The 13,863-nt window shown below is 39.4% G+C and overlaps 2 protein-coding genes across 2 annotated transcripts in view; both read left to right on the top strand.

Moving 5' to 3' along the window:
• The window catches only part of LOC107700081 (semaphorin-6B-like), a 38,326-nt gene extending 31,793 nt beyond the window's left edge, over positions 1–6,533 (top strand). The window contains exon 12 of the mRNA XM_016501603.1: positions 4,011–6,533. Within this exon, the coding sequence (XP_016357089.1) occupies positions 4,011–4,927 (917 nt within the window). The 3' untranslated portion in view covers positions 4,928–6,533. The remainder of the gene's footprint in view (positions 1–4,010) is intronic.
• A 2,850-nt stretch (positions 6,534–9,383) lies between these two features.
• The window catches only part of LOC107700069 (nuclear receptor ROR-beta-like), a 29,516-nt gene continuing 25,036 nt past the window's right edge, over positions 9,384–13,863 (top strand). Inside the window, exon 1 of the mRNA XM_016501582.1 lies at positions 9,384–9,395. The gene's annotated coding sequence lies outside the window, so the exon portion shown is untranslated. The remainder of the gene's footprint in view (positions 9,396–13,863) is intronic.

Here is a 13,863-nt window from a genome sequence, read left to right as displayed (position 1 = left end):
AGAACAAGAGCGAAGGCAAGAGAATATAAGAGAGATAGAAAGAGAAAAGATAATGAGTAAAGGCAGTGAACCATAAGCCACTGCTACACATACAAATGCACACACTCGCATGTAAGGCCTCGTGCTAACATGAAACACTACACAAACTAACACACACACAGCAGCATCTAACATAGTGCAGAAAACTACTGCATGATTAAGTTTGTGTTACATAAGCACAGCTGATAAGAGTCTGTTTTCAACACACTAAACTGTCTCACCCTCGCATGAAGGTCGGGTAATTAATAAAGCTCGGGAAGGTTGCTTATTTTATAGAAGAAAATCCATATTACACCTGAGGTTTTTAATGACACAATCTCAACAAGAAACTGAACACTGCTAGCATTTCATTAGCCGCCTCTCTGCTTACAGGTTGAAAAGAGAGACCGAGAGCAATAGAGTGATACAGGGAATAAAAGAATAAGGGTACATCCCCGGAGACAGACAGCCAGCAGAAGATGAAAGGACGTGGCACAGAGAGAGAGAGAGAGATGAGCGGGAGATGATGTGCACAGAGATGGAGAGCGATAAGCAACAAACATCAAACTGCTAGTGAATAGACCCAGGGAAAAAAAGAGGCAAAAGCAAGGCAGTTAGTCCCTGGGCTCTGAGTCTTTTAGCACTTGGTCTATTGCCTTCTGAAGACCAACGCTAACTAGACTGCTCCACCACCATTGTTCGGCTGTAATTGGAGCTTCCAGCTCAAGACGTGCTCGCTGCGCCTCAGCCTGACAGTCCGGCTGCCTTCCATTAAGCTTTAATAAGTGAATGGGGAAAAAGGGGGTTTCTGTCACCCCGTCGGGAATGAGGAAAAGAAAGAAACAGTGCCTGGGACTATCTCTCGCTCTCTGTCCGCTCCCGTCTGCGTGTTTCGTTTCCCGTCACGACAAAGCTGAGTGACTACAAAGGCAACATCTATAATGGCCCTGATCTATTCATTGCATGCATGCACCATCTTCTTACTGTAAAAAGGGATGGACACATTGCAGGCGAGAGGGGAGAAAGAATGAGAGGTGGCCCTCCAGACAGGCGGACGTTTTAATGCGTCTCTTTCATTACGGAGAAAGGCCCGTGTGGTTTGGGTAATATCTATCTGAGGCAACATCAGGGCTGTGCCCAGGAAAAAAGTGACTCAAGTATATACAAAGAGCGTTTGATGTTTGTTTTAGTGCTGCTTGCAAACAAGATTGTGTTTTTGGAGAGGACGGCTCTCAGTGAGTTCTTCATGACCTCAGGTGTGCTTTCAAAAGATAAGTTTACGATAAGGTTCATTTTGATTGTTTTTACTTCTTGCAGTATCATATAGACATTAAAAGTACATATTTTTCAGATCATCATTCATGACTAAAAAGATTATTCCAGGTTAAATACAAGTTAAGTTCTAGCGACAGCATCTGTGGTTGCGGTTGATTACGAGAGAACAGAAACCAAATAGCAAAACTAGATGTATTTTGTAGTTGAAATATTGAATCTTAATTTGCTTACCAATACAAATTAAGTATGCAAGATTAGAATTTGATTTGATTTACATACCATACAAAGTTTCCAGAATGCTACACTATTCCCAATTTTTTTTAAAGTGTGCATTTGTGCATTTATTTCTTGTAAAGCTAATATTGCCTGAACTGAATTTTTTCTTTTTTTACTTTTACATTTTATTTTAAAAATTGCATAAATATACATTAATATGGATATATTTTACTTACACTCAAATACATTTTTGGTTAGACACTTTTAATTGATTAGCATTTTAACATAGTACCAGTAAATACAATTTCTCTGTACTTTTTTCCACTCCTATGCATTAGGTATAATGAACGAACAATGAGCAATACTTTTACAGAATTTTATAATCCTGGTTAATGGTAATTTCTAAATACTATTCTATCTACATATACTAAAATATTTTTAGCCTTTAAAATTGTATAAATTAATGTATTATGAACTAACATGGAAAATTTAACTATTTAAAACATTTTAAACAATGAACAATAGTTTGTGTGTTTTATTACAATTTAGTACTATTATATATAATTTTATATGTATATGTGCTAAATGGTTGCCATAAATATGTGTATTCAAAAAAACCTACAGTAATAAATGCTTTTAATTGTTGGTTCATGATACCTAATGCATTAATGTTAATGGCTTATTGTAACTTACTGTAATGTGTTATTTGAATTTCCATTCGTTTCCACTCCAGAGTTTGTTCGAAAAGTTCACAAAGTGTATCTCACAGAGAAGTGAAGTCTTCAAGCAATCAAACATCACTTCATCTTCCACCCCGTTACCTCATGCCACTGAAAGTAAACACCACAGTGTATGAACATAAACAACCTAGAAAATAGCATCATCTTGCATCCCACCCTTTTACCATATCCCTACAGGACCCCTGTTCCTGATACATGATGGGGCCCTTGTGAATGCCAAGTGGTTTGCGACAGCATAAACAAGTCACTGTTTTAGTCAGTGGTTCGTGAAGTGAACTGCCCCATGCCAACGATGTTTATCCAACTTCTAACAGCAGTACAGCCACAAGCCACCAGCAGCAGCCAAAAAGTTAATCATAAAGATGACAAAAACAAAAACCGATAGTTTACTGCCCTTTAGACAGCAGTTAGCATGCCGGGAAAAGTTACAAGCACCTGGTATCTGTCTGTGATAGAATAAACATAATGCCCCCACACCGCAAACAAAACAGACAGAGAGTGGTACCAGGGCAGAGACGGAGATAAACACACAATGAGGGAGGGTGAGAGAGAGACATGTGCAAGAGAAAGAGAGAGAAAAGGACTGAGGAAGAACCAGACACTGACTCAGCATCCACATGAATGCATTGATTGATTTGAGGTGTCGTTTCGGTAATGTGGTCTGTCCCTCTAAAATGAATACTGAGAAGTAAACATGTATATCACCAGAAAATTGATAGGCACTCTGTCATATTTCATCTCCCAATTAAATGACTGACATAGTGCTGTAAGTTCCTTTCCCTGGTGCCCAACTACAGCTAATATATCTTTTAATTCAGCAGAGTCTTGCAGACAAACACCCACACTGATGCAGCTATTATGAGCTAATTATCATAGCACATTTTTTTATTGATTGTGCCTTCGTTCTCATTTTATTTGAGTTCTTAAGCAAACCGCTGTAAGTGCTAATTAAGGCTGTTTATTTTCACCAATGTTAAATGGTTACCATTTGTCTTTATTGTGATAAATTTGCCAGTTAAATTAATTTGTTTCAAGAGCGTTTCATCTGCTAAGCCATTTCATGATGTTGGTTCTTATTGTTGTGACTGTAAGAACTTCCCTCCTGTTTTATTGAGTGTCCTGTAATTAATAAGATATTGCCTTTAGATTTTGACTTTTGGGTAGTTGAACAAAAACATTTCCAGAACCTTTTTTTTCAACATAACACTATAGATTAGATAGATAGATAGATAGATGGATAGATGGATAGATTATTATTTTAGATTTTGATATTTTTATGCCCGTCTGTTTTGTCATCATCAATAATTCATTGGTGCTCTTCTGAGAACATAAGTCTTCTGCCATTTCAAAGTGAATGGTATCCATTGCTCTCATCCATCTGTACTGCCTTTAAAATCTCTCACACCCAGGGCACTTTTTAATCGGTGAATACGACTTAAAAGTTTCAATATTTGTCAGAATTATTCAGTTCTATAGAAGTTTCTAAAAGTTAATATTCGAACACACGTAATTGATGATAGATGCTTTCAATCAGGAAGAGTTATTACAGCTGCTAAAATCAACATCTACTTTAGGTAGTAATGAGTGCAATTAGTCTGCTATTTTCCTTCACTCATGCATTCTTCAACCTCATAGAAAAATAAAATGACTTTTTTTTTTTACTTAAAAAAAATAAACAACTCATGGTCATTTAATTTTGTAAATCTTTGTCAGTTATAAAAGTGTTCTTTATGCTCACTGTTATTCTTTCCACGTGTTTAGGTCTTCTGCAGGAGAGTTTCATCGAGGAACCAGATGGCTTGGTGTCCGTGAACTTGCTGGTGTTGTCAGCGGTTTCAGCGTTTGCCACCGGGGCGGCACTGTCAGGTCTGATGGTATGTTGGATAATGAGCCTCAAGCACCGCCAGCACTCCGGAGCCAGTGGATCTGGCATGGGGAGTCGTCGCAAGAGTGACAAGGAGCAGAGCATGCTGGGACACGGCCGCAGCGGTTCCGTGATCAGCGTGACACGTATCAGCGGCAGCGAACGACCCCGCTCGCAGGTTGAGAACATGTTTACCAACGGCTGGCCAAAATCTGGAGACATCGACCCAGGACTTCCCACTCCAGAACAGACGCCTTTGCAGCATAAACGTCCCACTCCTAATGTCCATCTCACAGACTGCGATTGGGACCAGAGCCATACTTTCCTCGCCCAGACAGGGACACCCTGCCCAGCGAGCTCAGCAGTCATTTACTTGAGCTCCAAATACCTGCAAGGTGGGCGGCAAGAGGGATCGGGTGATGTTCCTCCTCATTCGGAGCGTCAGCGGTACCTCATCCTCTCGCATCCATCGAATCAGCGGGAGCAGGGTGGGCAACCCTCCGCCCCACCTGCTCGCAACTCTGCTGGTGAATACAACTATCCGGCAACACCTCAGGACTCACCTGACCGCAGGAGGGTGGTTTCGGCTCCTACCACACAGTCGGATTATGGCGACCATCTGCGATGGTCCCGCGACGGACTCAACTTCAATAGCAACAACGCGACTCCTTCTGGCCACCACCCATATCCGATACAGCCGCGCACTAATGCAGCGTTAGTACGGCCAGGTCATCACACTCAGCGGGGGCTCAATGAGATACAGGACTACAGCCACCTGCTGGTGAAAAGTGAGCGCAACCCAAATGGCCAATGAGTGGTCCAGGCCTGTTCACCGTCCCATCACCCTCAAGACTCAGACTCCTTCTGTAATCCTGCCCTTCCTATCCTCTCTCACTGCCATCCAGTGTCTTTCAAGTCCCCCACCAGTGGCTGAGCTCTAGGACTACCGAGAGTGAGAGAACGAGAGCGTTAATGGTTGGTGTTAAAGCCGCTGTCCTCCCCTGCCTGCAGGGTGACACCACTTAGCACGTTAGCGGCTTCTATCACGCCCTGTCTAATGAAGCGGAAGGATCGCTTAGGAAAACGGATGCGTTGGGTGATGGGAGGTGAAATACATAATCATAATCCTGCAAACGGCTACGTTGACTGTTTAGCATAGCGAAGCGGTTGCGGATGGGCTCTCTGTGTAATCTCACACTCTGTGCACCTTTCAGTGGAAGTGATCTGTTTCGCTTTCACCTCTCTTGCTTTATGTTTGCACCTGTGGATGCTTCTTTTGTGCATCCGGGGCCTTTGCAGACAAGCTCAAACTTCCTTGTGTCTGTTTGTATATGTATGTGAGCCACGCCAAAACGGGGATTAGAATGTGCTTGTCGGCTAGGCTTGATATGAAAGCAAAATGGCCGACCAACACTGGAGTTTCTTAAGTGATCTGATGTCAAATGACTGACTATCCCTCCATCTCTTAACCTATTATGTGTCAGGAAGCAATCAAGACAACTGCCATGTGACTTTAAAGACTTGTGTGCTGGAATATCAGATTTAAATGGGTCATGGAAAAGAGCATTCGCCAAAAATCATGGAATCATGCTTTCTGGATGGAGCAGGGAAGCACTGTGGAAATATGTTGTTGGGTGGACCCATTTATTTTGTGGTGTATCTTAAAAACCAAGACGTTTAGTGTGTTTTTCATCCCCTACCCATGCTAGCATTAGAGCAGAGCATTTGCAACACTTTCTCTTTCATTCGCTCAGCCTGGCTTCGTTCTCTCTGCAGTCCATTGAGTCAAATGTGAGCTCGGTTGTCTGGGCTGAGTCGGGCCGCTAGGGAGCTGCATTCAGAGTGTCTCACTGACACTGGGTGTCTTTGTGCGGCCCAGCCAAAGAAGACCATCCCAACAAATAGCCGTTAAGAGTCATGGCCTAGCCATCAGCCCAGCCCAGGAGAATGTCAATGAGGAGCCAGACAGATCGGACCCCTCTGGGTCCCCCCTCACTGCCAGCCTTCACAAACCTCACAGAATCAGACGAGTACAATGTTACATTTAGATGGAGAGCAAAAAAATCAGACCCACTGGGCGCCCAATGGCACTGTGCCCGCTTCAGCCATTGTTCAGTTTCCTCTGGCTCTCTTTGGATTGCTGTTTGTTTGTTTCAGGGTTGTAAACCCCACGGGAGACAAGAAAGAAATAGTGTACTATTCAATTCATTCACCTCTCAGTGAAGGATGTTATCTCTGCTTTCTTCCCGTGAGGCACCCGTAATTTACCAAGCATTACCTGAGTGTGTCCACTAGAGGGCAGTAATGCATAATGCACTCTGCATAATACAGAGATTTTTTTATGTTTTTTATTTTATTTTTTTTACTTAGTGCTCAATGGACCCTTTTCACAGTGTGAGACGACACATTTCTGGAGTAATTAACATTGTAAAAATGTTTTAATTTTAATTTAAAATTTTTTTTTAAAGAAATTCATACTTTTATGATTTCAGAAGGATGATATGACACTGAAGACTGGAGTAATGGCTGCTGAAAATTCAGTTTTGCAGTCATATATTTAAATAGAAAACTGTTATTTTAAATTTTTGTATCAAATAAATGCAGCCTTGGTCAGCATAAGAGACTTTATCAAAAACAAAATGTTAAATAGTAGAGTATAACACTATACATTGTTATATTTGCCTGGCATTTAATTACAAAATAAATCGTAAACACTGCTGCAGTGCGGTTTCTAAGGGATTGATGGTCAATTTGACATCTTTCTCTCTCCTGACTGCCATAATCAATCCTTGTTTTACTTCTACTTCTTCTTTTGGAAAGTCGTGGAAATACAATATTGATTTTATTCTTGTACTGTTGAAACAAATGGTAATGCAAAAATAACATTTGCTATGGTCTCACATTTATTTCACTAGAAGTCTACCCTGCTATTGTTTATATTCCAAACCCAAAAATGTGAAAATGGTCCATGAGAGGGTTTGACATCAAATATTTAGTGGTCCTATAATCAACAATACATCAATACTAAGTATATGTTGGTTTAAAAACAGGCAGTGTTCCAAATGAAAAGTCTGTTGTAGTGATAACAGAGAGAGGATTTTAGGGCACAGGGGTAGGATTGTATTTTTTTGCATGTGGATGGATGAAACCCATTGAAGCTGAACATTAAAGCAATTATTGAAGTGTTTTCATTCATTCGTTAATTTATAGGTTTTAAGTGCCAATGCATGACTGAGTTCAAAACTCCGTGTGTGATTTTTACACAATCAACATTATTGCCGCTGTTTTTTAATTGTAACCCAGCTCATCTGTTCATTTTGGAACTGTTCTACCCTCACACAGACTGAGGCCCACTATGTGCTGAAAAAAGGTCTGCCCACCCGTGCATGTGCTCGCCCTGCTTCCCTCTCACTGGCTTTTCACTCTGTTGCACCATTAGGCAAAACATGCGTGATTACGCTAAGTCTGTCTAGGCCTGATAAAGCCTAGAGATCCAGCTCATCTGTTCATTTTGGAACTGTTCTACCCTCACACAGACTGAGGCCCACTATGTGCTGAAAAAAGGTCTGCCCAACCGTGCATGTGCTCGCCCTGCTTCCCTCTCACTGGCTTTTCACTCTGTTGCACCATTAGGCAAAACATGCGTGATTACGCTAAGTCTATCTAGGCCTGATAAAGCCTAGAGATGATCGTGAGAGACGTGCAGAAACACATGCACCCACTTGCTTACTCATACAGCCAGATTTTACAAAGCAATCGCCTGAGATGTGGGCAGCAAAACTCAAGCAGCAAGTCATCTTCCTGACCTCATCCCATATAAGTAATATTCCCCGGAATAAACCAAAAACAAGCAGCAAACGCAGGTAATACTTGTGAAATCCTGTACGCAATCTCCAAACACTGCCGGGGTTAATTTGCAGATTCGAGATTTTGAAGCAGTGAAGTGGAGTTAATTTGCTGCGGAGCTCTATTAAAATGTGTTCCCGGAAAAGAAAATAAACGAGGGTTGTTTCACTGTTTTCCTATGTCGTAATTCTCTCAAGCAAGAAATGGAATCAGCCATAAAAACTCTGCTAGGGTTTTGTTTGGACAGAATATATCTAGCCCTGTTTTAGAAAGCTCCCTACTTTCAATTTTCCAATTAAAATTCTGTCTATGAACAGTGAAGACAGTGTGCTCGGGGCTTTCTCGTTGTCTGGGCTGTTTTTTTCTTCTTCTCTGCTTTGTCTTTTAAAGCCCTGAGATTTTTTTTTTTTTGATGTCCTTTGATTTGCTCTCTGGTGTGTGAATGTTTTCAACGACAATGATTATACTGCGACTGTGACCTGAATTTCAGTGTTTGATCCTGGTTTCTGAACTGTGCAAAGCCTTCTTTTCTTTAAAAAATTGGATTGGAGTCATTTCTCCTGAAAGAAAGAGAAGAAGAAAAACACTTTTGCGAAAGAGCCAAGCTTTCTTTTAACTGTGATGGATTTCTGATTTGTCTCGCATCGGAGGCTGTTCGTGTTACTGGGTCCATTGTCATTAAATGACAAGTCGTGTCCCCTTCAGTGTACATAATTATTTCAGTGCTTAAATGTAATTTAAGTGAACTACCTGCATGAACACAGCCTTGGTCTGGAGTCCACAGAGGTAGTGTGTACTTCAACAAGACATGCTACTGTGTGCCCTAATATTGTCCACCAATCAGACAGTCACATGCATGCTTTCCAAATCAACAGCACAAAGCGCACACAAACACACAAGATCACTTGGACAGTGGGGTCCAAAATGTTCTATTTTGCATTTTTCTTATTACAAATTATATTATTAGCATGATAATTTAAGTGAAAAGTTTAACTGAAAAACTGACATATCAAAATGTCTTTGTATTCAGTTTGTCCCTCTTTTGCTTTAACAGCAGCTCTCAATAGTTTGTGTACAACCTGGTGATTGTTCTTCAGCATGAATTGAAATGATCCAGAGAGCATCTTGTGTTTCAATGGAAGTAATAACATCTTACCGTCTCTACGGAGTCGCATGAAAAATGACAAAAATGTTCTTATTTGTTAGTGACCATGAAATAGTGCTAAATCTTAAATATTTCTTATTTTGTGCAATAAAGGTTCTTTGTTGAAAATTGCTCTAAATGCTAAAACTTGTTTATTTTCAGTCCCAAATTTACAAAGTTTTCTGACTTTTGGATCCCACTGTACTTAAACATACATGCGTACACACATTTTTGCATTTGGAAACTCGTTGTCCTCAGTTCTGGCTGTCATTGAGCACAGAGACTGTGCTCTGTTATCATTTCCTGTTCTAATAAACCACCAAGAACCTAACTGCTCTGTTTTTTTCTTTGAGTTTTTCTGGTGCATTGCATTATTTTTGTTGTTGTTGTTTATTACTAAGGGATATTATGAAGGGCTACTTGGATCTTATTGAAGGGGTTGAAGAGATACATAAGACAAGGTGAGAAACCCTGTTCTAAAAGACAAATATCAATATCTCAGAAAAGAGAGTAATGTTGGGTTTGCTTGCAGTTCAGTTTTATTTGAGCAATTGCTCATTTTTAAGTGGTATATGTTTCAGTTCTTCCTGTCCTTCTGCCTTTGGGCTGTCCTGTTGTTTTAGACACAGTATATGAACCATAAATGTGACGTATCTCAAGAGTACTGGTACAGAGTGCTTTATTCATTTCTATTCAAAAGCCAATAAGTGTTCTGAGATCAGTACTCATCACCTCAGTGGTTCTTTATAGCAGCCTGCACTGTTTGGTTATTACACCACAGAATAATTTGTGGTCGTCTGATAACAAGCATGACTGTAGACATGAGCTTGAAAATGCCAAACAGATCTTGCAATGAATCTGAGCCACAACTTTATATTATTTTCCAACCCTGAAGCTCTGAATATTTATTTCTACCAATTTATTGCCAGACAAATTCATGTTCCCTCATCGGGATTTGAAATAGAAGTGGAATTTTAACAAGCTCACCTGGAGCCTCAAGTGAAAAACGAAGGTCAGTATAATAAATCCTTTTGTTGATGCTGTTTACAGGCAATGTGTTTGGAATTAAACCACTACTCGCGTATCAAACACACACAAGCTTACTAGCTACAAATCATGGTCATCCAAGCAACTAAAATAGCCTGAATAATAGCAAAATTGGGTCAAGCTCATGTATTTGATCTACAAGCCTCATATTAAATATTATGCTTTAATGTGAATGTACTCATATTGCATGTATAGTCTCAGCAGATTATTTACATTTACTGATTCGAATTTACAATTCGTCTATGCATCCTATTCTCTTGAAAAGTGCTGCTGATACAACAGATATCCACACGGTGGCAGTGTTATCCTTCTCACAGATATAATAGCCCAACAGTGTGAGACAACGTTATCAATCTGGATTCAAAATCTAACAAAATTATTTTTTCTTCTCTTTTTTTTGAAGAAAAATAAGAATTTTCTCAGACTTTCGGACCCCACGGTAGAAGTGATGTACAGTATCAAACCTTTTGTAATATGTCAGGTTGTCATCTGCCGTCCAAGCAACTGCTTTTAATTAATATTACATAACGTGAACAAAGGACTAGAGGGAATTAAGGAACAAATGCATCTAAATGTTAATCACAACATTTGTGCCACTTAAATGGTAGGCAGAGATGATCTGCCCCATTCAAATCAAACCATCCTAACTTGATTAGTACTAAGTAAATAGGGTGATTGTTGTAAATTGGGTTAAAATGTTGATCGCTGGTGAATGTAACATTCTCTCTTGAACCCACCTTTTCCATACTTCAGTGGTTAAAACAGTTTTATTTTGGATGATCTAAAGAAAATGAGTTACAGCAAAAGAATAGTATCTGTCATAATGACTGTTTAATATACTATGCCAACATAACTTTAATTAAACTATATGGCTAAAAAAAAGATGTAATTATATAGAATAATATTTCAATAAATAGGTTACAATTGTATATATATTTAATAGCAAATTGTCAAAAATGTGTAAATATGGACATGTTCTGGATTTCCTGAGAGACCGTGTTGCTATAACAACAGTCTGCTGACATTCTGTTCAGGCACATGTTGATTTGTAAACAGGAGAACTCGTTACTTCATATAGATCATTGAGTTAGACAGTGGAGGAGAGCACTATGTTCATATTTTCAAGAAACACAGCCCCCGAGAGTAATTCAGAGCCGTCCGACTGCAATAATCTGTAATCAAACGAAGCTGAATAAGTGTCATGCACAAATTCACAGAGCTCCTGAAGTGGGACTCCCTCAAGTCACACATGATTTGATTTGTCATTAAATGTATGGAAATTCACTCAATTTCATTTCCAGATGCAGTCTTTAATGTTTATTTAAAATGTCATATTTTCATAATAATATACATGATAGTCTCGTTGACATTTTTTATGTAGATTATTCAATACAGAAGGCATTCACAGTGCTTTAAACACCCACATTTTCAAAAAACCTCAATGGCACCTGACTGACACACAGACTTTGTCAAATAATCACATGTAAGGCTGCAGAATGCCCATTTTTTCTGTATTGAACATACTGGACAGTTAGAAGGCAGAGGGTTGTCATGGATACAGAGGTCAATTTCAGTCTATAACAGAGATAAGAGTGGATTATTTTACACATACCCTCTTCACATAAAACATGGAGCTCATTTATTTGACAAGGTATCCCTTTGTCCAAGACATGTACTTAAAATTCTCAAGCACACTCACACTTGTTTAAACAAGCTTTCAGTGTGTCAGTCGCCAGTGACATGATTAGCAGCTAGTGAGGCACTTCAACTGGAGGCCACCGAAAAGCATTCTGACCAGCTCTAAAAAAAAAAAGGACAGTAGTCTCTTTATCCAGCTCAAGTCAGTTTGTGTTTATTCAGTTCAGTTCAATAACTGTCTAAAGTTCATGAATTATCAAACAAATTTGATTCAGCTATAAAGCAGCTCTACAGAAGACAACTGTGTCATCATACAGCTCAATTCAAATATTATCTACATTTAATTTATGGTTTAATTTAAATCAAGCTCCTTAGTTGTGTCAGTATTTTTATATAGAGGATGATATCCATTACTCCCTAGGCTCAAATAAACACTGTTAAACACTAATAAGACAAAAAGAGATTGACTTCATTTAATCAGTGAACCTTTGGTGAATTGTAATTGTCTCAATTTCACTCAATTTAACACTAATCAGTTAAATCTCCCCCATTATGTCACCAGCTTAAAAGATTTCACCACAACTACTAAATACCTACAAAACAAAAAAGAAACTTTTTTTTCTATATTTAAGGTATCTAAGGTATAATCTATGGTATTATGAAATGTCAAGGCTAATGAATTATTGAGACTCCCTCTGTGACACAGCAGAAACAAGAGCCAAAAGGTTCACTCTCAGATGTTATTAAGGTGACAATTGAGGTCACTCTATCCTCCTTTTTTTATTGGAGAGATGAGGTTCTGCCAGATCTGGGCCAGACACCTTCCAGGATTTGCTGTTCTGGTAGTAATTACATGAGACATCAGAGCTCCAGAATCAGGTTCCAGCTGAAGTGTGATTACATGACCACAATGTATCGTCTGCAATTTATGACTGACATGCATTGTCAGACTCTTTGTAGCTCATCAATTAGAGCATTGCACAACCAACATCAGGGTCATGGGATCAATTCTGATACATTAATTAAAAATGTGAATTTATTGGCAGGGTAAAATTTCTCTAGTAGCTGAATAAAAAAGTCATTACACAATGTGAAGAAAATATTCCAAAACATATTAATCATTTCAGAAAACTTGAAATGAAAATGAACCCAGTGCCCTCTAGCAAATTAATATGATCTCATAAAAAAGCAAGAACATGGACACAAAAGCCTTTGTTTGGAAATAAAATTGATCGTGAAAAAGTTACACTATATTGTTTGCATCGGTGATCTTGTTTACTGCATTATGTTACATGCAAAACAAGGTGTGTCATCTGCTCACGTACAACCTGAAGGAAGTTGAGAGGTTCATTGTCTGTTCTGCCGCCCTCCCAATCTTCGCTGACCCAGAAACCTGAGTCCCTCATTGCTGATATTGACTAGATCAGCAGCACAAGATGGCATCATGACACTCATTGGGCACAGAAGGCGCATGTAGCACACACGGTAAAAAAAAAATAAGAAGAAAAAGAAAAAACTGAGCACCATCACCTGTACCAACCCTCATCCTCTTTTATTGCTAAAGAGATCATTTACCCAAAAATGAAAATTCATCAATTTATCACTGAAAATGTCATGTCAAGCCAAGTCACCTTTATTTATACAGCGCTTTTAACAATACAGATTGTGTCAAAGCAACTTTACAGTATTAAATAGGAAAATAGTGTGTCAATAATGCAAAATGACAATAATAAACACTCAATTTTCAGTTAAAGACAGTTCATCATTGAATTCAGTGATGTCATCATCCAGCTCAGTTCAGTTTAAATAGTGTCTGTGCAATCAAGTCGATGATATCGCTGGATATTAAGTGTCCCCAACTAAGCAAGCCAGTGGCGACAGCGGCAAGGAACCAAAACTCCATCGGTGACAGAATGGAGAAAAAACCTTGTGAGAAACCAGGTTCAGTCGGGGGGCCAGTTCTCCTCTGACCAGACAAAACCAGCAGTTCAATTCCAGGCTGCAGCAATGTCACATTGTGCAGAGGACTCATCTGGTTCCTGTGGTCTTGTCCCGGTGGCCGTCTAGGAGACAAG

Source organism: Sinocyclocheilus anshuiensis, unplaced genomic scaffold (genome assembly GCF_001515605.1).
Source record: "Sinocyclocheilus anshuiensis isolate Anshui unplaced genomic scaffold, SAMN03320099.WGS_v1.1 scaffold477, whole genome shotgun sequence".
NCBI lineage: Eukaryota > Metazoa > Chordata > Actinopteri > Cypriniformes > Cyprinidae > Sinocyclocheilus > Sinocyclocheilus anshuiensis.
This window is presented reverse-complemented; position numbering and strand designations above follow the sequence as displayed.